A 21,702-nucleotide genomic window follows, 5' to 3' on the forward strand; every position below is an offset into this window, starting at 1 on the left:
CTCAATTCTAGACTACTTGAAGCTTCAAACATCATGGTTTTCATTAATTGATCATTTGAATATAATTTTGTACAAGTTGGTTAGGTTATGCATCAATTCGTGATAAAATCATCGTTTTAAAACATTTTTTCCAAAAACTCCTGGTTTTCAGCGTCCAAAAAATATTCTTTTGATTGCATTTTGTAGGTTTTTAGTTGTACTAAACGGAAATGTCATGGGTTTGCAGTTTATCTTAAGTTAAGTATTTTTTCAAACTAGTGTAAGTTTACCATTTTATTGCGTTGCAACGTCACGAAAAAGGGACATTTGTTTATGTCAACAAAAAACTAAACATTCAATCATTTTGATATTTCAGATGCTCTTTGTACTTGGAAAGAGCTTTCAAATGCAATCTAGAGCGACTTAATTGGTTGTCTAGATCCAAAGTTACAACAGGTTTAAGTTTGCGTTGCAACGTCACGAAATTTTAAATCATATTGGTCACATGGCAAAAAAGGTGTATGCGTAGTTGGTTGTTGAAGATAAAAGGATACTAAATATTATATATTTTTTATATAATGTTTCCGAGCATATTTACAGAAGAATTGTACACGGGTCATTCACAAATGACTAATGATTGCATTCGATTTGTTGGCCAATTTTACACTAAAAATTGAAGAAGAACTCCAAATTTGCCGTTTAACAGAGCAGAGTTAATGGCGAAACATGAAATGGGTCAGGATTGAGAAAAAGTCACGCGTTGCAACGTCACGCTACATATGCCCCTCTCAAAAATAGAATATTCGCTTCAAATAATGTTTCAACATTGTTTCTTATAGGAAATTTAATGTACTTTCCGAATCTGTAATAACATATGTACATTTTCAATGTATTTTTTGAGTTACAGCCGAAATACTGAAAAAAGAAAAGTCAAAGCGTTGCAACGTCACGGCGGAATGTGTCTTATACAATTTCCGGTATTTCAAGATTCTGCGTTCTGAAATTGAAAAATTGAAATTATGAAACTCTTTTGTATAATTGTCGTGAAATCTCTAAACATTTTCCAAATTTTTTTCATTTTTTCTTGTCACCCTGGTGGATAATCACCATAAGAAGCGCACTGATCTTTGATGTTTAGGCGGGGCCAGACAATGTCCAATGACCTCGGAATTCGGCCGCTGCAGCGCGAGGGCTAACACAGTCTTATACCTGGGTCTGAGCTAAGTTGTACCCGCCGTATAATACAAGTCTGGTACGCGTTACACTTTCCCATAATTCCGCTGCAGGCCAGTGGATATTGGATTAAACGATTGATTCTCTAGAGAATAGCGCTCTCCAACACCACCATCAACGCACGGAAAATAAACGCAAACAGAAGCATCGACCGAACTGTGAATCGAACCCTCTTCTTCGTTGAAGTCGTCGCCACACCAACACACACCGGTTCAACCAGTTGGCCAAGGGGTGTACGTGAAGACCGAACTATTCCACCAACACCAGCCCAGCCAGAAGGCCCGTCGTAGTTGTTCCTGCTGTTGCGCCAGCACCGGCAAAAGGGACTCCTGGAGGACAACTGTCCCGTAGAACGACGACGACGTGTAGAAATGCCGGGAGTTGGGATTGAGACCTCCCTCGAGCGAAAGTGCGAAGAAAATGTGCGCGCGTATTTGTGTACCAACGGCCTGCCTGTCCTATTCTGGGACATCGCACGGAGGAAGCCTTACGTCGTGTACTAGTTTGCGTGTGAACCTGCGGGTGAGTGATTCAATTTGTTGTTGTTTTTCAACTCGGGCCTCAAGTTGGTGTGTCGCGTACTACGGAGGAACTTGCGCGCGCTCAGAGCAGCGGTACATTCGGAAGAAGTAGAAGAATTGCAAGCTGCAAAATTAAATGGCCGAAAATTGCTGCTACTTTGGGTGACGCAAGCTGCTGCTGCTGGGGAGGGCAAAGCAAAATAACAAAACGCAACAAAAAGAACCCAATTTATTGGTATTTGAGAGATCTGAGCGCGGCAGCTGGCAGAAGGGGGTTGGAAGAAGGTGACACGGCCGAGGGCAGTTGCCGATTGAAGCTCTCCGTGGTGAAATGTGTTGTGGCAAATGGCTGTGAAAAAGCGCAGTTTTCCTCAGGTTTGGTGATAGTGGATAGGCGCGCAACAATTTTGGAGGTGGGAGTGTGATTGGGTGTGAAATAGTGCGTAAGATAGTGATTAAACGGTTTGATTAGATATACCTAGTTGCTTGAAATGCTATGAAATTTCATTGCTGTGATATCTCTTGTATTTGTCTGGTTCCATATTTGGAACAATTGAGTTCAAAATACCAGTGTTTAATTTTAGTTAGCCACGTGGTTTAACTGCAATTTTTGCGATTTTTCAGAAAACTGAAGTTTTTTTTCTGTACAAACCTATCGATTTTTTTTTAAATTCGTGTATTCTTTGAGATTTCAATTCTGAAATATAAAAAAGTTTCCGCGTGATTTACGGTTGGGCCCTAATTGCAAGATAGAGCAATGTTTAAAAAGGTTTCAGGGACATCACGGAATAACCTTCTTCGAAAATTTTATAGAATCATGTTGTTACGACGGTATACTCCAAGGTCAGTATCCCAAGCCACTTTGGATAATCGAATTCAGAAAAAAAAATCCTCATGTTTTGGGATGTTGAGCTCAAATGTGACCACAACAATACTCTAAGGGAGCGTTATTTTATTACGTAACGCAAAAAAAATATTTTTTCGACATCCCACCCCCTCGTCAACAAAATTTCCATACAAATTTGAAAAAAAATATGGAGCGTAACACAGCTTCCGACCAACCACCCTCTCACCATAACTGCGTTACGTAATAAAAGAAATCTCCCTAAATTATTGAATAAAAAATTCAATTGAGTACTAAAGCCCTATGTAAATTTTTATGTACAACGGTAAAAAACACCATTAAAAACCATTTCTGATCACTTTTTTTCATTGTAATGCAAAATTATTTTTTTACAAGACAACATTGTTTCGATGGATCAACTATGGTCCCCTTGGAACGAGCTGTCAAGTAGGAGCTTTTCTGTCAAGAAGGACCGCGAAGTTAATTTTTCAAAATTGATTTAAAAATCCATTTTAAACTCTTTGTGGTCGCTGTAAACAATAATATCAGCAATCCAAGCTTCATTTTAGGACCCAATTCATGATTGCATCCAAACGGTGTTAAAATATATTAAAAAGAAATGCATTTGGCAGTGTTACAGGCAATCCACCACTTGAATTTGACAAAAACGTCACAGAACTCGAATTTGATGTAAAATGTTTCAGGATGATCACTTGGAAATCGGGAAAGTCGAGAAAAGTCGGCAATTCCGAGCAAACCTGCTTGAATTTTCTTTTCTTAGGCGGTTGCAAAATCTATATCCAAATTTTTGATTCAAGTTTCCTTTATGAATATGACAAGAAATTCGCATTCGCATGGAGATGGTGATCTTAGCGGGTTGCAGACTGGATTTCGTCATGTATATGTGATGATTGGCCAGCGCAGGTTGCTTAGAAATTGATTGAAAGGAAGTAAAATCAATTCTACCCGAACAGGACAGGCAGCACCATGAAGGCCAGCCATTGCCGGCCGTCTCCACCATTCAACGGGGAAGGAATAAGGATTAGGAGCACGGGAAATGTTGATGCTTTACTTACTCAGAAAAAGGTAGCGAAACCGCAGGCTCTTTTTCTCAACTCTATTGTGTATTTTTTTATGGATATTTTAAGAAAAGTTGATTAAGTATAATTTTCATAAAAAAAACATTTTTGATGGTTTAAAAAACACTTAAAAATCTTAAATTGTTTTTTTTATTATGATTTTTTTTAAAGGGTCTGCTGCTGTGTTTCATATGTTTATATAGGACCTATGAAAAAATACTCTGCCATTGCAATTGTAACAATGACAAAATAAATTCAAGAAATTTTAATTTTACCATTCTGATTTTTTAATTGCATTTGCATGAATTTGTACTAAAGTGACTTTTTTACATCGTGTTTCATGGATGGTCCCTAACTCGATAAATAAAAATGGATTTAAAATTGAATATCAAAATTTACAAAATTTTAAAGGACTCATCATGTTTATTTAAATTTTGTTTTGTTTTGTTTTTTTTTTATTTTTTTTTATTAAAACGAAACCGTTGCAAATATTTGTCAATGTCAATATCAAAATCTTCAAAATTTTATAGAAATCTTGAGAAAATCATATTTTTTCACAATTGCCTCGATGTTTTGATTTTGTTTTTTTTAAATAAAAATATAAAATAAAATTTAGCTATTTTTAAGTATTTTCTTTTCAAACCTTGATCATCACCTTGATGGATGTTTTTCAAAACGAATTTTATTTTTTTTTGTATTTTTGAACTTTTTTTTTTTTAAACACTGATTATTGATGGTTTCTCTCTGAATAATATTTTTTAAATTAAATTAGAAACTTTGTTTGATGGTTTGATATTGACTTTTTACAGACACTTTTTATCCCCAAAAAAGCAAAGCAAAGCAATCCACTTTAACGACCCGCGGGTCTTTTGTGGTCTCTGTTGCAAGTTTCTGCTCATTTCTAGGCGTCCGAAGGTTATGTGTGGTGAGTCACCCAAAACCTCTTTTATTCCCATCATATTTTAATCTAATCTAATCGAACACAAGCGCAGCCAGTCCGAAGAAAGCATCCTGGAAAAACGTGCGGTTAGATTACGCTCCAAATCCTTTCTTGTCAGTATTAACAAATACATCGCTGTTGTTGTTTCAGCACGAATTAAAGGGGGCCAGGCCTACTGCGTTGCATTAGAACCGGCTCCGTGGCTTAATGGTTACGGCTTCTGCCTCACAAGCAGAAGGTTCAGGGATCAAATCCCAGCCGGTACCTTTGAAATTTGGAATCAGGAATTTGAACTTTGAATATGAACAAAAACGAAAATGAATCAGGTGGGATTCGAACTCACACCTCTGGATTGGTGGTCTGGGACGCTAAGCAGTCGGCCATCAGAAGGTTAACACTCTAGCAGTGAATTGATCCGTAGTGTTGAAACATGTTATCTTCTCATATTAAATACGCGCTGATCCCTGATTTGCCTGACGGGATTGGAAGTCTAAATATAGATCGAGTTTCCTTCAGATGCTTGCTTCTATGTTTAGGCGGGGCCGAACAATGCCCAGCGACCTCGGAATTGGACCGCAAGGAGCTCTGTCATTCTGAAACGGGTCGTTGGAAGCAGCGCGAGGGCTATCACCACCTAGGGGAAATCTACCCTTTCCAATCAAACACCTATCTTCGTCATATGGAGAGTTTGATGCTCGATTAAAGCTCCAAAAATACTATTTGGGCTATAAACTTACCAGCAACAGCACCGCCTCGAGTAAGCACGCAAATGTATGCCACTTACTGGCCAAAAAGATCACATTTAATGCACTTTTGATCATAATTTGTATTTTGCGAGACCACTTCTCATCATTTTGTTGGCACACACAGTGACACACACGAGAATCCCTCAAACGCTTAATGAATATCGCCAAAATTAACTTTTCACTTTCGCTTACTTTTTCACGGCGCTTAAGATATGAAATTGCTTCCAACTACCGGCAACATGTTCTTTTGATCATTAGTAAGGCACTCACTTGAAGAATAATCCCGAAAAATGTAATAAATTAGCAAGCGCCATCAAAAAAACAAACGCGCCAAGTCGTTTGACGTTTCAATTTTCACTTTGCATTCCACTCGAAGGCTGAAGAAAACCGAGCGAGAGACGAAGGCAAAAAAGAACAAAGGCTGGCCGTCAACACCACCAGCAGCACAGCCAGCGATGCCAGGAAACTTTCCCTATAAATGCCACTTTTCGTGAGTGTTCGTTTGAACTGTCAGCGCAAATGGCAACACTCGACAGAGTATTGGAAGAAAAAAGAACTAAGCCGATATTAGAAAAATGGGCGTGGCCCAATGCATTCGCCTCGATTAGAATACCCTTGGGAATTTTTTTTTTTGTTAAATGCTTGGTAAAGAAATAGAATAACTTTTAGTGAAAGTGAAAATAAACAGAAATGTTCACAAAAACTTGCTCTACTCGTTGGTGTACTTGGTTTTAGTAAAATTCAAGGGAGACTCTAGATTATCCAGCATCATTCAAACACGACCGCTTATTAGGATTAAAATGGGTAGATTTCCCCTAATACCCGGGACTGAGATAAGTTGTATCAGCATTCGGTATATACAAAGCCTGATACAAACTATACTTTCCCATAATATCGCTACCGGTTAGCGGGTATTGGATTGGACCACACACACACACAGGCCTACTGCGTTGCATTAACCACAGGGACAGATTCTGTGAACGGATCACATTTCACAAATTTCAACAGGGGTGGAAGGACGCGTGGACATACCGTACCAAACGCTCCGGATTTTTTATTCGCATCATTCTTTAGGTTAGATATGCTTAGCATTTGTGGCTCTGGATAAGTGTCGTGTAGCTTCTAGACGGGCTTTGATCTAAGAAATCTTTAAAAATCAATTTTTAAATCAATTTTTGTTTTTTTTTTAAAGCATAGGAAAGAAAAACTCTTTTAGGAAGTTTAACTTGTTTTATGTGACTTTGCCAATGTTTTAAAAAAGGTAATTTTTTAGTGGTAAACTTTGGCTGTGTTTTTTACTAACATTTCCTATATTTTAAGTAAAAAGAAGTATGCAGTTATGTTTTGTAGTGTCCCAGACTATGCCTTTACACATTCTTTTACAATTTATATGGTAATGGTGCCATTATATAGCAGAAAATGTGAAAAACGAGCAAAAAATTGAAAAAGTGACTGCAAAAATGTGAAAAAATGCTTGGTGGTAGAATAGGTTAAGGGGTTACATACATGTATATCGGCAAAAAAGTCAAAGGTTAGTATGACCACACACTTCAACATTTTTTAAATTCTTTTTTCAAGGCATTATAATATACATTTTCACCTACTAGCAAAACAAATTTGAAGATATTTGGTTGCATCATTGCAGAGATATAGCATTTTTAAATTAGCAGTTTCAAAAAACGGGTGCCACGATATCTCAACACTGTCTTGACCAAATCGGCTAAAAATTTTGGTGAAGACTCGTTAAACCGATTCTGTGTGCATGACGAAGCCCGATTTTCAAAAAAATTATTTAAAAAAAAGATAAAAATATTTTTGTGTTTTTCATATAAAAAACGTTAGTTTTTGATTTTTGTATTTTTTTAAAAAGCAAATTTTAAAAATTGGGCTAAGTCATGCACACGAGATACATCTTGAGAGTCTTCACCTAAATTTTCAGCCAATTTGGTCCATCCCATTTCGAGATATCGGGGCACCCGTAAATCAATTCGGGGATTAGAGAAAAACGCCAACAAAGTTTGACAGCTCGCTTTGCGCATGGCAAATTTTTTAACTTAAATCGTCTCTTACTCAGTTTAATCATGAAATATCTTCATGAAATTTTGAAGAGTGATTAATAATCATCTTTTGAGGGGATTTAACAAATTTTCAGTGAAATAAAATTTTCTGTTTTTCTACATGTATGTAACCCCTTAAATACTACCAAAACAAACATAAACTAAACAAGATAAATGCAAATTAAAATACTAAAAAAGAAACAAGAAAAACATAAAACAAGAGAAGTAAAGTTTTTCGTAGAACAAAAGTTTCTCAAAATGACCTCTTGAAAACGGGGAAAATAAAAATTTTCGAAAAAAATGGGCAGTAGAGGGTTAAGCTAAGCTCAGAAGAATTCATGCCTACAAAGGTTAAGTGGACTTTGGCATTTTAAAGTTTTAATGCAGGACAGCATGTAACAAGCTGATTCAAGAGCTGGAAAATTTAGATTAAAAATGTTGGTAGATTTGCCAAGCTGGTTAGGTTTATGAATACCCCCTTTGAACGCAGACAGTTTTGAAAGTTGGCTGCACTCCTAGTCTTTGGAAGTTTTTACTAGTTTTTCCGTTATTCATGCTAGGTTTTTTGGTTAAGGAGATATCAGAATATGACAAACAAATAAACAATTTTGACTGCTTTGTTTGATTGCCTGCATATGTTGGTAGGAATTTCAGCGCAAAAGTGCGAGTTTGTTTGTTTGCGATAGTCTAATACCTCCTTTATTGTAACTGATGTTGTGCTCAGTGGTCAACATTTTACTTGTTAAAACGTTTAAAACGAACCATAATTGTCGCATAAACCTCACCAAAAAACAACACTGAATAACGACTCCCCATCTACAGCCATGAACCTATTCCCAAGCAGTTCAATCCCAATAAATCTAACCAAAATTGCCCGTCTTTTCGCTCCTCCCAACTCCCTGCCACCCGATCATCGTGGACCGCATGGTTGGCTAACTTTTCACGCAGTTTTTCGCGTGTGTTCTAATACACACACACACATTCACAAAATGCTGGCGCTGCTGCTGCGCATGACTTCCGTTTTTTTCGCCCCCATTTCAGTCGTCATTTTTCTGTTCTTGTTGTTGCAATGCCACTTTCTGTTTGTCAAGTTTTGTGAGTTGCGTATGATAATAGAACCCTGAAACTTGTCACCTCGGTCTAGACCGGCGTTCACAACTTTTGAATAATTTCTAATAATAATCGTCTGTTGTTTTTCTTCTCTCTTTCAGATCGCACCCCAAGATTGCTGAAACAAATGCTGACCAACGACGTCTGACTGGTGCACGCGGGATTCCTCGAAGGCTTTCGGTGTGCGAACAGCCAAGTTATGTACACAGTTCAGTCGAAACACAAACAGCAACAGCATGTAGCAGGACAGCATCAGCAGCAGCAGCAGCAGCAGCAGGGTGGCAAAGTTAGGTTAACCAATATGGAACAACACAACAAAAAGACTGGTGAGGCGTATGGACTGAATGGCGGCGGCGGCGTCAGCGGAAGCGCAAGTACAAATCAAATGGCTAGTTACGGTGGCGGCAGCGGCAGCCGGAAACCCTCGGTCGGCTCGGATCTGTCCAGCGAGGACTACGAGGAGGTGAAGCCGGACATCAAGGTCAGCTCGCACCTGCTGGACCATGGGTACGGGTTCGGCGTTACGCCGCAGTACCAACAGCAGCAGCAGCAGCAGCCGAGCCATCAACACCACCACCACAACCGTAGTAGTGGCGGCGGCGGTAGCAATAGTTATAGCAGTAGTAGTCAACAACACAGTAGTAGTTATCACCACCATCACAGCCCGTCGGTGACGGCGGGAGGTTCGCCGGCGGCGGCGTCCTCGTCGTCTTCGCACCACAGCAGCCGGAGCAAACCGACGACGCCCAGTCGGACCCCCGGCAGCCAACAGCACAAAAGTGCCAGCGGGGACCCGCAGATTACCAACTACTTCAAGGTAGGTTCCGCTTTCCTTCCGCGCGTTTCCTTTCGAGATTCTAAAAAAACAACGTCATTCGTCGTCGTAGGCCGTTAAACGCAGACCGCAGTCCAGCCTGTCGCCGACGCCGACCAAAATGGCCAAACACTCGGCGGCGTCCTCCGCCGGCAGTGCGACGAAAGCCCAGCCCAGCTCGACCTGCTCCACGCCGACGTCTTCGGTGTCGTCGTCGTCGTCCAAGAAGCGGTACTCGGAGGGAACGAGGTGAGTTTTGTTTTGTTTTACAGCGCTGGTTCTTCCTGAAGGTGAAACGGGACGCCAGTTCTTGGACTCGATCTATTCAACTAAAATCAATTTCTGAACTCGACAAATTGCGTGTATCTTTACGTTTATCGTGTGCAACAGACAGAACTTGTTTAAGTTACGGCGTACGGTGCTGCCTTCCCGTATCACCTTAAGGCTGGTACGGAGCTAGAAAGAAACGCAAAACTCCATATAAACAAACGCGAGAAACAGTCATAAAAGTGCATGAAAAGATTTTAACCACTGCGGTACGCGCAGCTGAAAAGTAAGAGAAACGAAAAAACAACAGAAACGGAATTTCAAAAATGCAAATTATAAATTTAATCCAAGGGGAGACCAAAGAATTCCAAATTTTCTGGCAGAAAATATTTAAAATAACCAATCAGAAAATTAAAAATACATCAATTCAAAAATAAAACATAAAATACAAAAATTCTATAATCTTGGAAAAAAAATTAAAACAAATGAAATTTTTAAATTCAAAGAAAATTAGAATACTCTAAAATTTAAAACAATGTGCAAAGCAAAAATTATGACAAACGAGAAATATAATAATTAACAATAATTTTGAATTTCAAAAATACAAATACCTAATAGATCGTTGCAAATATTTTGCAAAGTTAATGTCGAATCACAAACAATTTTTTTTTCGTATGTTTTCAATATCTTGTTTTTAACATAAAATTTGAGATTTCGACTCCATTTTAGTCTAATTTGAGTTTTTGATTGCTTATTCATAAGTAAAATGCATTTTTCAAAATTGCATCACCGCCATTTTGGCCGCCATATTTGATTTAAAAGTTCTAAATCATTTTAGCGTAGGTCATTCCTAAGCTTGAAAATCAAAAATTAGACAACGAAAAAAATGTGTATTCGTGATTCGATTCTCTGAAGTGTACACTCTCCGAGGCCTTCGGATAATCGAGTCTGGACTGTATTCAAAAGTTCAAAAATACTAAAATTAAAAAAAAACAATAAATAAAAAAAACACCTTAAAATTTGTAAATTAATCCAAAATTCTAAATTTAAAAATCTGGGAATTTGAAAAACATCAAAACAGCTCGTACTCGAGTAGACCTCGTCAAAATTTTACTCCGGATAATCGAATCACGTAATTTTAATCTTTTTCAAAATTTGAGTTTTGAACATAAATATGACTTCAAAAATGCGGCAAAATCATGTTATATTCTGTACTAAAATTGGAATTACGGAATTAAAGTATGAAACAAATTACAAGTTCAATGAAAAAAGAATGAATTAAAGAATTAATTCTTAAATGGAAAGAATGGTAATTTAAGAATTTTAGAATTTAAGACATTAAAGACATTTAAGACATTTAAGACATTTAAGACATTTTAGACATTCAAGACATTTAAGACATTCAAGACATTTAAGACATTTAAGACATTTGAGCAGTTCTCTACGGAATCGGTCTTTTTTCTTTAATTTTATTTTTTGTATTTTTTAATCCGGCTGAAACTTTTTTGGTGCCTTCGGTATGCCCAAAGAAGCCATTTTGCATCATTAGTTTGTCCATATAATTTTCCATACAAATTTGGCAGCTGTCCATACAAAAATGATATGTGAAAATTCAAAAATCTGTATCTTTTGAAGGAATTTTTTGATCGATTTGGTGTCTTTGGCAAAGTTGTAGGTATGGATATGGACTACACTGAAAAAAAAATGATACATGGTAAAAAAAATTTGGTGATTTTTAATTTAACTTTTTGTCACTAAAACTTGATTTGCAAAAAAACACTATTTTTATTTTTTTATTTTTTGATATGTTTTAGAGGACATCAAATGCCAACTTTTCAGAAATTTCCAGAATGGGCAAAAAATCTTTGACCGAGTTATGATTTTTTGAATCAATACAGATTTTTTTCAAAAAATCGAAATATTGGTCGCAAAAATTTTTCAACTTCATTTTTCGATGTATAATCGAATTTGCAATCAAAAAGTACTTTAGTAATTTTTTGATAAAGTGCACCGTTTCCAAGTTATAACCATTTTTAGGTAACTTTTTTGAAAATCGAAAAACATCGAATGACCGAAATCTCAGAGAATTGCTCATTTAAGACACTGAAGACACTTAAGACATTTAAGACATTTAAGACATTTAAGACATTTAAAACGTTTAAGACATTCAAGACATTTAAGACATTTAAGACATTTAAAACGTTTAAAACGTTTAAGACATTCAAGACATTTAAGACATTTAATACATTTAAAACATTTCAGACATTTAAGACATTTAAGACATTTAAGACATTTAAGACATTTAAGACATTTAAGACATTTAAGACATTTAAGACATTTAAGACATTTAAGACATTTAAGACATTTAAGACATTTAAGATATTTAAGATATTTAAGATATTTAAGAAATTTAAGACATTTAAGACATTTAAGACATTTAAGACATTTAACCCATTTAAGACATTTAAGACATTTAAGACATTCCAGACATTCAAGATATTTAAGGCATTTAAGACATTTAAGACATTTAAGACATTTGAAACATTTGAGCCACTTGAGACATTTAAAATTTTAGAATTTTAGAGTTAATTATATCTTTTCTTGTCCACACTTTTTCTCAACATTTCAGCTTAGGGTTTGCTTTTGAAAATTACGAGTTTTGTCCGCTTTTGCGTTAGGACGCAAAATTTTATCAGCAACTCCAAGTGACATACATACATAAAAATTAGAGATAGGTACTGCTGAGATTTCCCCTTATCCTCTAAAAAAAAAGGAAAAGCAACAACACTTCCCGTCTTCCACATCCTTTATTCCTGTCTTCTGGTCCCACCTCCAACATACATCTATGGAAGAATCAACAATGCAAAATGACAACTTCTATGAACTCATATCAAAATTATCAAACATTTTCCTTTTCCAGGTACGACACCTCGCTCGGGCTGCTGACGAAAAAGTTCATCGACCTGCTGAAGGAGTCGCCGGAAGGCGTCGTCGACCTGAACATCGCCTCCACCAAGCTGAACGTACAAAAGCGCCGCATCTACGACATCACGAACGTGCTCGAGGGCATCGGCATCCTGGAGAAAAAGTCCAAAAACAACATCCAGTGGAAGCTCGGCAACTCGCTGTGCAATATCGAGAAGAACGACCGGATACAGCGCGACCGGTACCTGCTCGAGCAGAAGGAGAACCTGCTCGACCGGTTGATCGTGGAGATGCGCAGCACGACGGAGACGGACATGCAGGCGAACAAGCATGCGTACGTCACCTGCCAGGACCTGAACTCGATCGACCTGTTCAAGGAGCAGATCATCGTGGTGATCAAGGCCCCACCGGAGGCTAAATTGGTGGTGAGTGTTGTTGTCGGCGGTGTGGTTCTGGATTTAGAGCTCTACTAAGCGGGGACTTCATTTTTCAGCTACCCGACGTGCAACAGCCGCGGGAAATCTTCCTCAAGTCGGAAAAGGGCGAGATCGACGTGTTTCTGTGTCCGGAATCTTCGGAGAACTCGCCGAACGGCGGCTTCAGCAGTGCAAGCTACGCGGGTAGCTTACCTGGCGGCAGCAGTTCATTCGGCGGCAAGGGCAGCAGCAGGTCTGGGCCCGACCCGCTGCTGGAGGACATCGTGCCGCTGTTGTCACCGTTCAGCGAAAAGCTGTTCAGTCCCCGGAACAAACTCAGTAAGTGGACCGTGGATGGGGTTGGTATTTCGAGAACGTCCTTACTGAATACCTCTTTCCCTTCTTCAGGAGGAGGCTTGACGAAGGCGTACAGCACGGCGCAGCGCAATCTGAACAAGACGCTGTTCGGTGAATCCGCCGGGGACGTGACCGGCGTCAAGGTGGAACCCGAGCCCAATGTGCTGGACTCGTTGGCCGCCGCCGAACAATCCTCGGCCCCGATGTCCGTGCTAACTCAGAAGACGCTGGACCTGCTGGAAGTGTCCTCCCCCACGCCATCGGCCAAAGCCAGCCTCGATTTCTTCTCCGTCGCCACCATCAAGCAGGAACGGTTAGACCCGACCGACCAGATGGACACGGTGGCCGCCACCGTGGCCCGGTTGCTCCCCAAGTTGAGTCCGGAAATGGTGGTCGCGAAGCTGACGGAGCAAACGCTGAACGGTGGCGCCGCGGACGGCAACTCGTCGTCGGCGTCCTCGCTCAAGGGACTCAGTGCAAAGTCGACGCCGGTGAACGTGCGCGAGCGGAACGCCATGATGGCCGTGTTCGGCAACTGCAGTCCCTTCAACCTGTCCGAAGGTGAGTGCCAAGTCGTCCTAACCGCTAGACAATATGGGAAACAAAAAAAAACAGTGCGCGTTTGGAGAGCGAATCGTGCCGCGCGAGAACTCCGGCTGTGACCTGTGTGCCCCGTGTTGAACTTCACATCACAGTCTGAGTTCTTGCTTGGCGCTTCGCACGGATCGACGGGATACGCTTGTGCAAATTTAACCTTTACTTTTCAGGACAGACGTTGGCCAATACCGGGACTGAACTCTCGTGGGTCTGCAGTGCTTTTCGTTGGAACTTGTAGCACCATGAGATTCAGCTCCGGTGCTGGTCTTGTTTCGACTGGGCAGGGAATTTCAGTTTACGTTTTTTCAAGGTTTCGTTATAATGGAAACTATTTTTTTTTTTTATAAACTCAATTTAAAAGCAAATAATAAAAACGAGTAATTTTACTTCGGCTGACATTTTGTAATTTATTTATTTGAATAATTCTTTATCTGTCCTATAAATTATCATAACAATAATCTAAGCTTGTTTTTTTTTTTTTTTTTTTTTTTTTTTTCCTGGAGATGGAGCCACACGTTGCCGTCGTTTCAGGGCTATTTGCAAAGATGGTTTCCGATGTTGATATATATCACACATTTATTTTATATTTATATACTTGTGTTGATAGAAATCACAACTGTACTATGTAAAATTGCAAGATATTGATTTTTTTTATTTGCATCTCAATATTCTTGTTTGTAAAATCTGCTTTGAACAGGTTTTAATCTTTTTGATACGTCGTTAGCTTAGGTAGAAATTCATAAAGCACAGCAACGCTTACACAAAACAGCAAGAGAGGCCTCTTCTAGGCATTGTGATTTTTTTCGTTTTTTTCAAAGTGGGTGTTAGGTTAGGATTTGGTATTTTGATAAATTAGTTTTGTTGCAAGGCACTCAGAATAGTTAGTATTTTTTTGTAACTTTAGGTTGTTTAATAGTTCCAGACTCCATCTGTGTGTAAGTGAGTTAAGTAATGCTTTCAGAATCTCTGATTTCAATTTATGTGGTATGCTAACCATTCGGAATAGTCAAAAATCCATAGAGTCTCGATCAATCAGTAATGAAATGATATCGGACAAAATTCGTTAATCTGTTGAACTAACGGTTTTCGGATTATGGTTGTATCGACCATTGTTGCGAATCGAGGATCTACTGGAGTTTTGACGATCAAATGGAGCCTAACATTTCAAAGGGACACATGGTTTTTGTGAACAGGGATGCATCTCTCTCACTCAAATGACAGTTTACATAATGTATGATAGGGAAACACTCTTGTTTGCAGAGCTTCTGTGCCCTAATGAAATGGAAGGCACGAAATCCGTAATAACAGTTCAATGGAGCGCGTCTTCATTTGTGGACAGACAGTCTATCCCTTTCAAGTAAGAGGGGGATAGACTGCTTGTTTACAAATGCAGATTCGCCCTATTGAACTGTTACTACGGAAATAGTCGTCTTAACAACGAGTGTTCAACTTGTAAAGTATGAACTGTTCAGTTATGTTTATTGGGATAAAAACAAGGTAAAGGAATGTTTGGCATTTGGGAGTTTGAGATTCAAGTTTCTTTCAGAAAGTTTAGTTTTGGTTTATTGATAAATGTTTGTTTTCCGTAAATAATAGATTGGACTTTAATCAATGGTTAAACTGGTCGAAGTGTACTATTTCATTTGCACATCTGCTTCTAGTTGTAATGTACGATAAGACTACTGACAGACGCGACAGGACGGGGCCCAGAAAAAAATGCATCAAGATTTATATTCCATAGACAAGTTAGTTTTCATCTTTCGGTTTCCAGTTTTTTTTTTAAATTTCCTTTAAATTTGAAATACATCATAGGTGTCCTTTGTATAAATCTCCGATTATTTACATTTTCTTATTTAATTAACTAATAGTTCAATTTCTTCCGGGCCTTTTTACTTTGAATCATAATTTCAGATTTCCTTTATTCAGTGTTAAACTTAGATTAACGTAACTGCTTAAGTCATCCAAGTTCTTACTACTCACACCTACACTAATTTTCTTTCACCTTCCCCCTCCTGATCCTCTATATCTTCCGGTGGTGTTCATTTGGTATGCAATACTAGTTCGGCCACTACCCTATTTTCCACAAGAAACCGGACTTGGACTGACTTGAGGCCGCGTCCCCCACCTTGCTCCGTAAAACGAAAACGAAAAACGAAACGAATAATCTAAGCTTGTTTTTTTATCTTTATTTATTAACTATTGTCTAATTTTACATCTACTACATCCAGCTTCTCATTTTTATTCTTTCAAATACAATCATCATTCTCTTACTATTGATTCTTGATTTTTTATAAAATATATTCTCCTTTACTGTCAATTGTTTTTATTCTTCATCCTTTTTTCAAACAAGTGATGTTTGAGTCCATAATTAATTTATGGAATGGTTAAAAGATTACAACAAATATTTCTATTGCACAGTGGTCTGAGAAGTGAAATTAGCAGGTAAAAATTATTGCTTCTTCGGGGAAGCATTTTAGAGCTTTGGTGTCAATGGAACATTTGATCAGTACAAAATTCCACGACTTTTGGTCATGACGATACTAGGGTGGTCCTAAATTTTCTCAGTTTTTCAAAATCTTTCTCCTCACCCTGATGAGATAGGAACATACTTTATTCGGCAGTTTTGTTGTGCTAACCATTCTGAACAACTTTGCTCAACATACCAAATTTCTATCTCTTAATCTTTTCATTCTACAGCATTTTATATGAAAAGTGCTAGAGTTACCCTTCAAAAAAGTGTTTTTATTCTAAAACTTTCTTGCATTATTTTTGGCAATTTTGGTGCCTTCGGAACATATTTTTTTGGTAAAAAACGCGTCTATTGACGAAGGAACGAAGTTGCTAGCTTGTTTTGTTCAAAAGTTAGAGCAATTTTACGTTTTCAAAAAAGCCTTTTTCAAATGTTTGTATCTTTTTTTCGTGGAAAGCAAATAACATTCTGTTTGTTGCATTTGAAAGCTTAAGACTTCTTCTTTACGATGACGTAAAAATCTTTAGAGGGTTTTTTTTTCGATAACTCAAATATAAATTGTTTAAAGATTGTTATTTTTAGATATATTTAATAAGTGAAATGGCAATTTCATAGACAAATCGAAGTTTCAAACATTTTTGGTGCCTTTATTTAGCTTATTTATGATTAAGAAAATTCCCGGACATTAAAATATTAAGATAATAAAGCCGAAATTAAACAAAGTGACTTATACGCCCAGTTGAAAAAATATTAATTACAATCTTTACACAATTTTTATTGTTGATTGTAATTAATATTTTTTTCAATACACATAACAGGATGTAACAAAATGAATAATTTTTGCGGGCATTTCAGGGCATGATCCCCTAGGTGTACTGAGCCGGAATCTCAAATATGAGCTTGCGACAGGACTTTGCATTTTAAATGGGATTTAAACCGTAAAATCGGTGCGTTTCTGTTTTTGTCAGTTTTGAGCCCTTTAACAATGTTTGCATTTTTCAAAAACCTCATGAGCTCATCTAGGCCAAATCTGGGGGAAAACTGCCAGATGACTGGTGAACGTCCCCAGACGAACACCCGCCATTTCCGAACGACGCTTGGAGACGGTGATTTTAGCGAGTTGCAGACTGGATTTCGCCATGTATGTGGATGTGATGATTTTCTTCACAGCAAAAAAAAAGTTGCATTTTGGAATGTTGAAAATTTGGTTGGTTGCATATAAATCATTTTTTGATATTTTTTATTTATTTATTTATTTCATCTTCGGCACTCGCCGCACAGACTACAACTTATGTCCTATTTTTAACTCAAAAATGTGTAAAAATGTGAACCTAATGAATATTCATCAGAATCTGATGAAAATTCACCAATTTCTGATTTAATATTAACCATTTTTCTTCGCCACAAAATCTATCACCATTTCCTGATGAATATAACCATATTTTTTTCTGTGTTGCTTAGGTTGCTTAGGAATTGATAATTGCGAAATAAATTCAACTCCAACAGACCTTCATCACCATGACAGCCGCTACCATTTCCACCGCGCACCAGGAACAAGGACAGGGATTTAGAAGACGGGAAGTGTTGACACTTCACTTTTTTAAGGGGACAAGGGAATATCTCCACGGTATCCACGAATAAGTTTCTTGTATGCACACTGTGCATTGCACAGAAAAAAAAGTTGAATTTTGGAATGTTGAAAATTGGGTAGGTTGAATATTACCTCTTTTTTGAGTAATAAAAAATGTGTAAAAAAGTGAACCTGATGAATATTCATCAAAAACTGATGAAAATTCATAATTTTCTGGGGTAAAATTTATCATTTATTTTGCCACAATATCTGTCACCATTTCCTGATGAATATTACCATCATTTTTTTCTGTGTGGACAGCTGCCGAAATTGCATGAAAACTTGTATGCATAAACTAACGATGCCAGTTTTCTTCTTTCGTCTTCTGAATCAATAAATACAGTCTAGACTCGATTATCTGAAGGTTTGCTTGGGACTTTGGATAATTTTCCTTTCTTATTTTAACATGAAATTTAATTCTGCGACTCGACATTAGACATTTTAAGTCAAATTTAAATAGTTTAAAAATATCCAAATGCATTTTCTCAAAATTTCATCGCTGTCATTTCGACCCCCACTTGAGGTTTTCTGGCCCAGTAATAAAAATCTAATTTAATCCAAAAATGACGAACTTCTCGTCACAGTGTCCTGACGCAAACAATGATCGAACTCGAGGTGTGCCCTGTGCCCTGTGAAATATGTTGGCTGACATATCGGGAGGTCAGTCATATAAACAAGCTAGAAGTCGCCTGACAAAACACTTTTGCAAGATAGAGATAGCATATCTGATGCAAACAAACCCCCAGCTGCCCTGTAACAATAATTTGAATTTGTTGGTAAATTTAAAATTACAAATCACTTTAGAGCAGCTTAGAGGGTCATACATCAAACTCTTTTTTCGTGATTCGATTATCTGAAGTGAATTTTTTCCAAGGCTTTCGGATAACTGGAATTGCTGAACTGTAAAATGCGGTAGTGAATTTAAATTGCAGTTTCCCGTTATTCAAATTGTTTATTGATGGAATAAAAAAAAATACGTCAGTTTGTCTGTGCTTATGCATTAAAAAACTTTTGGATATTCGTATGCATCTAAAAATTTGTGATACAAGTTTTCTAAAATCCAACGTTTTCGCCCTCTTCTTCTTCTGCTTGCAGTGCCCGAGATGGACGCGTTCATGCCGCTGGAACCGCTGGACAACGACTACAACTTCTCGCTGGACCACACCGAGGGCGTCTTCGAGCTGTTTGATTTTAACTTTTAGTTTAAAGTTTACACGAGAGACGGTGAGAGAGAAGATGCTAACATATGTGTATATACAACACCATTTATATATGCGAATGCGCGTTTATATTTTTATTTCCATTATTTTTACTGTAAATTTAGCAAGTTTCGGTTTGTTTTTTTTTTGGGCGCCACGAAAGACCTCTTCTCCTCCGATGCAGCAGCAGCCTTCCCTTTTTTTCGTTTCGAATTGAATGCTCAGATTGGTAAGCAACAAAATTTATAAACCCGCAATTTTTGTGATTTTTTTCGCGTAATTATCCTTAAAGAGAGAGAGAGAGAAAAGTTATAGGTTTGAGTCGAGAAAGCCGCATCGCAACGTTATTTTGTTTGTTTCGGGGTTGGATGCTGGCGGGCCAGAAGTTTGTGTGTTGTAAACTAAAAGAGAAAGAAGATGGCAAGAACAAAGCAAAGGCAATTGGTCTCAGTGGTGTTAGGACAGATGGTAGCGAGTATCTGAACGGTTGAGAAAGGAACAATCCAAGTTACATTAAGATTGTTTTAACAAATATTGCTATTAATTGGTAATTAGTTATATTTTTTTGTAAATATTACAATGTAAATTATTTAAACAGAGAGGAAAAAAACATCAAAACTGAAACGACGTGAGTTAGGCTCTTTTCCAAGTGGGAAAGGAACGAGAGTAACTGCAAATGCGAAAGGCGGCCGAATTTATCTCGAGAGAATCTATAGTGACCTGACCATACTTCTCCAAACTCTGAGCAAAACCCCCCGCCGTACGAACGAGTACGTCAATGCGCTTATGATTATCAACACAACAAAAAATGTGGGGGGCAATGGTTCTGGAGTTTCAGGAGACGGGGTTTCACCCTCAGATCACCGCATAAAAGGAATAATAAAAAGAAAACTAGCCTTTAAAAGCAGCAAACAAATTACAAAAATTGCATCTAGAACTGCAAGTACAGTCGTACTAAAACTGGTAACAATATGCACACTAAACAAATTATAGTGGATCAGAGAACGCCGCACCACAAAGCCGTTCTCTAGATTTTAAGCAGAAATTCTTAATTTATACATATATTTTTAATAGGGTCGACTAAAGTTAAAGTGAACACAAAACAGAAAAGAACTCGGCAAAACTATCCAGCAGACATTACAAATGGGTAAAACAAACAAACAAATTGTAGCGAATAGAATATGTGCAAAACAAACAAACAAAAAACCTAGGAGAGAACTTTTCGAGTGAACAAACGTAAGCAAATTTTATTATTCACTGCGACTTATTTATTGATTGATTTTTTTTTTAAACTGCGATTCCCTGCCGAGGAAAGCTTCTTACCCAGGAAGATAAAAAAAAATATACGCTTGTTAGTTTTTCCCCCATTGCCAATTGAATCATTATTACAGCACATGGAAGGTGAAAAGAATAAACAAAAATTATCGATAATTTCAGCAAAAATGCCGCAAAAGGCTAGCAAATTGCTCGGTTGTTCTTTACATTTTGTTAGTTGAATCATCATAAAAAGAAACGAACCTCACAAGCCATGATCAGCAAACTTCAATTCCATTTTTACCTAAATCAACGTGCGGTGCGCGGGCGCGCGCTCTCTTCTTGTTAAATTTAGTTTGTAATCGTGACTGCGCGCGCTCCTCCCGCAGATGATTTCTCCCTCCCTCAACCTTCGCGTTTGTTTGTAACATTTTTGCAAAACGTGCGTTTTTTCTTCGTTTATCAACTAGTGTAAATATCGAGCGTGCGCGTGAGACTGTGTGATGGAAGTCGAGTGAGAGAAATAAAAAAAAGAGATGAACAGGATCAGGATTTAAGCAAATGAACCCACAGTTAACGTACTTTCCATTCACTCAAACTTTGTCGAACACCAGCGTCCAGCGGAAGTTGGGCGATGGCTAACACTCAAACACACACACACACAACCACACATTCGTTGGGCTGAAGTGAAGAGATCACAACAACAATTATGGAGGTAAAACAAATAGAGAGAAACAGGTGGAAAAAATTAAAACAGTCGTCGTTTTTCACTGATGTTTGAAAGAAAATGTCCTTTGATTGTGCAAACGGAGATCCATCCGAGCTACAACTCACAAATCGTTCTTTGTTCGTCATTGTCGTGCTATCTTGTCGCACGTGCATTTTGTGCCAAATTGAGTTGAGAACGCCATTTTGTGCAGCTCATCTTTTGACATGTACAGCTTCCCAAAATTCGATTTCGGCCCTGAGATATTCAGTAAAGACCGAAAAACTTCGTGCATTTTTTCACATTTAATTTGGAAGACGTTTCAATCTTGTTGTGTTATCTTGACACAGCCTAAAAACTGATGTAAGTGCGACAACTGGCCAAAGGTATTCCAGGTCAGAACGCGTTTGACACACGTACAATCCCAGGAAGCGACATCTATATCTCACTACACTGCCGCTCCAATCTAGTCCGTCCCATATGTAAAAAGTGAGTGCTGAGATAACGCTGTGAGAAGCCCAAAAAAAAGTCTACCATTTTTCCCATTCTAAACAAACA

At 38.0% G+C, this 21,702-nt stretch overlaps 1 protein-coding gene across 6 annotated transcripts in view; it reads left to right on the plus strand.

The window, feature by feature from the left end:
• Positions 1–21,192, plus strand: part of LOC6039406 (transcription factor E2f1) — a 43,873-nt gene extending 22,681 nt beyond the window's left edge. For 3 of the 6 annotated variants that reach the window (XM_038259486.1, XM_038259487.1, XM_038259489.1), the window contains exons 2-7: positions 8,611–9,326; positions 9,397–9,572; positions 12,511–12,940; positions 13,009–13,270; positions 13,340–13,849; positions 19,081–21,192. In XM_038259486.1, coding sequence (XP_038115414.1) covers positions 8,709–9,326; positions 9,397–9,572; positions 12,511–12,940; positions 13,009–13,270; positions 13,340–13,849; positions 19,081–19,187 — 2,103 coding nt within the window. In that variant the 5' untranslated portion in view covers positions 8,611–8,708 and the 3' untranslated portion in view covers positions 19,188–21,192. The other 3 variants (XM_038259488.1, XM_038259491.1, XM_038259490.1) reach the window with 3 other exon arrangements.
• Positions 21,193–21,702: the final 510 nt, after the last annotated feature.

The sequence above is a fragment of the Culex quinquefasciatus genome, chromosome 3 (assembly GCF_015732765.1).
Source record: "Culex quinquefasciatus strain JHB chromosome 3, VPISU_Cqui_1.0_pri_paternal, whole genome shotgun sequence".
Taxonomy (NCBI): domain Eukaryota; kingdom Metazoa; phylum Arthropoda; class Insecta; order Diptera; family Culicidae; genus Culex; species Culex quinquefasciatus.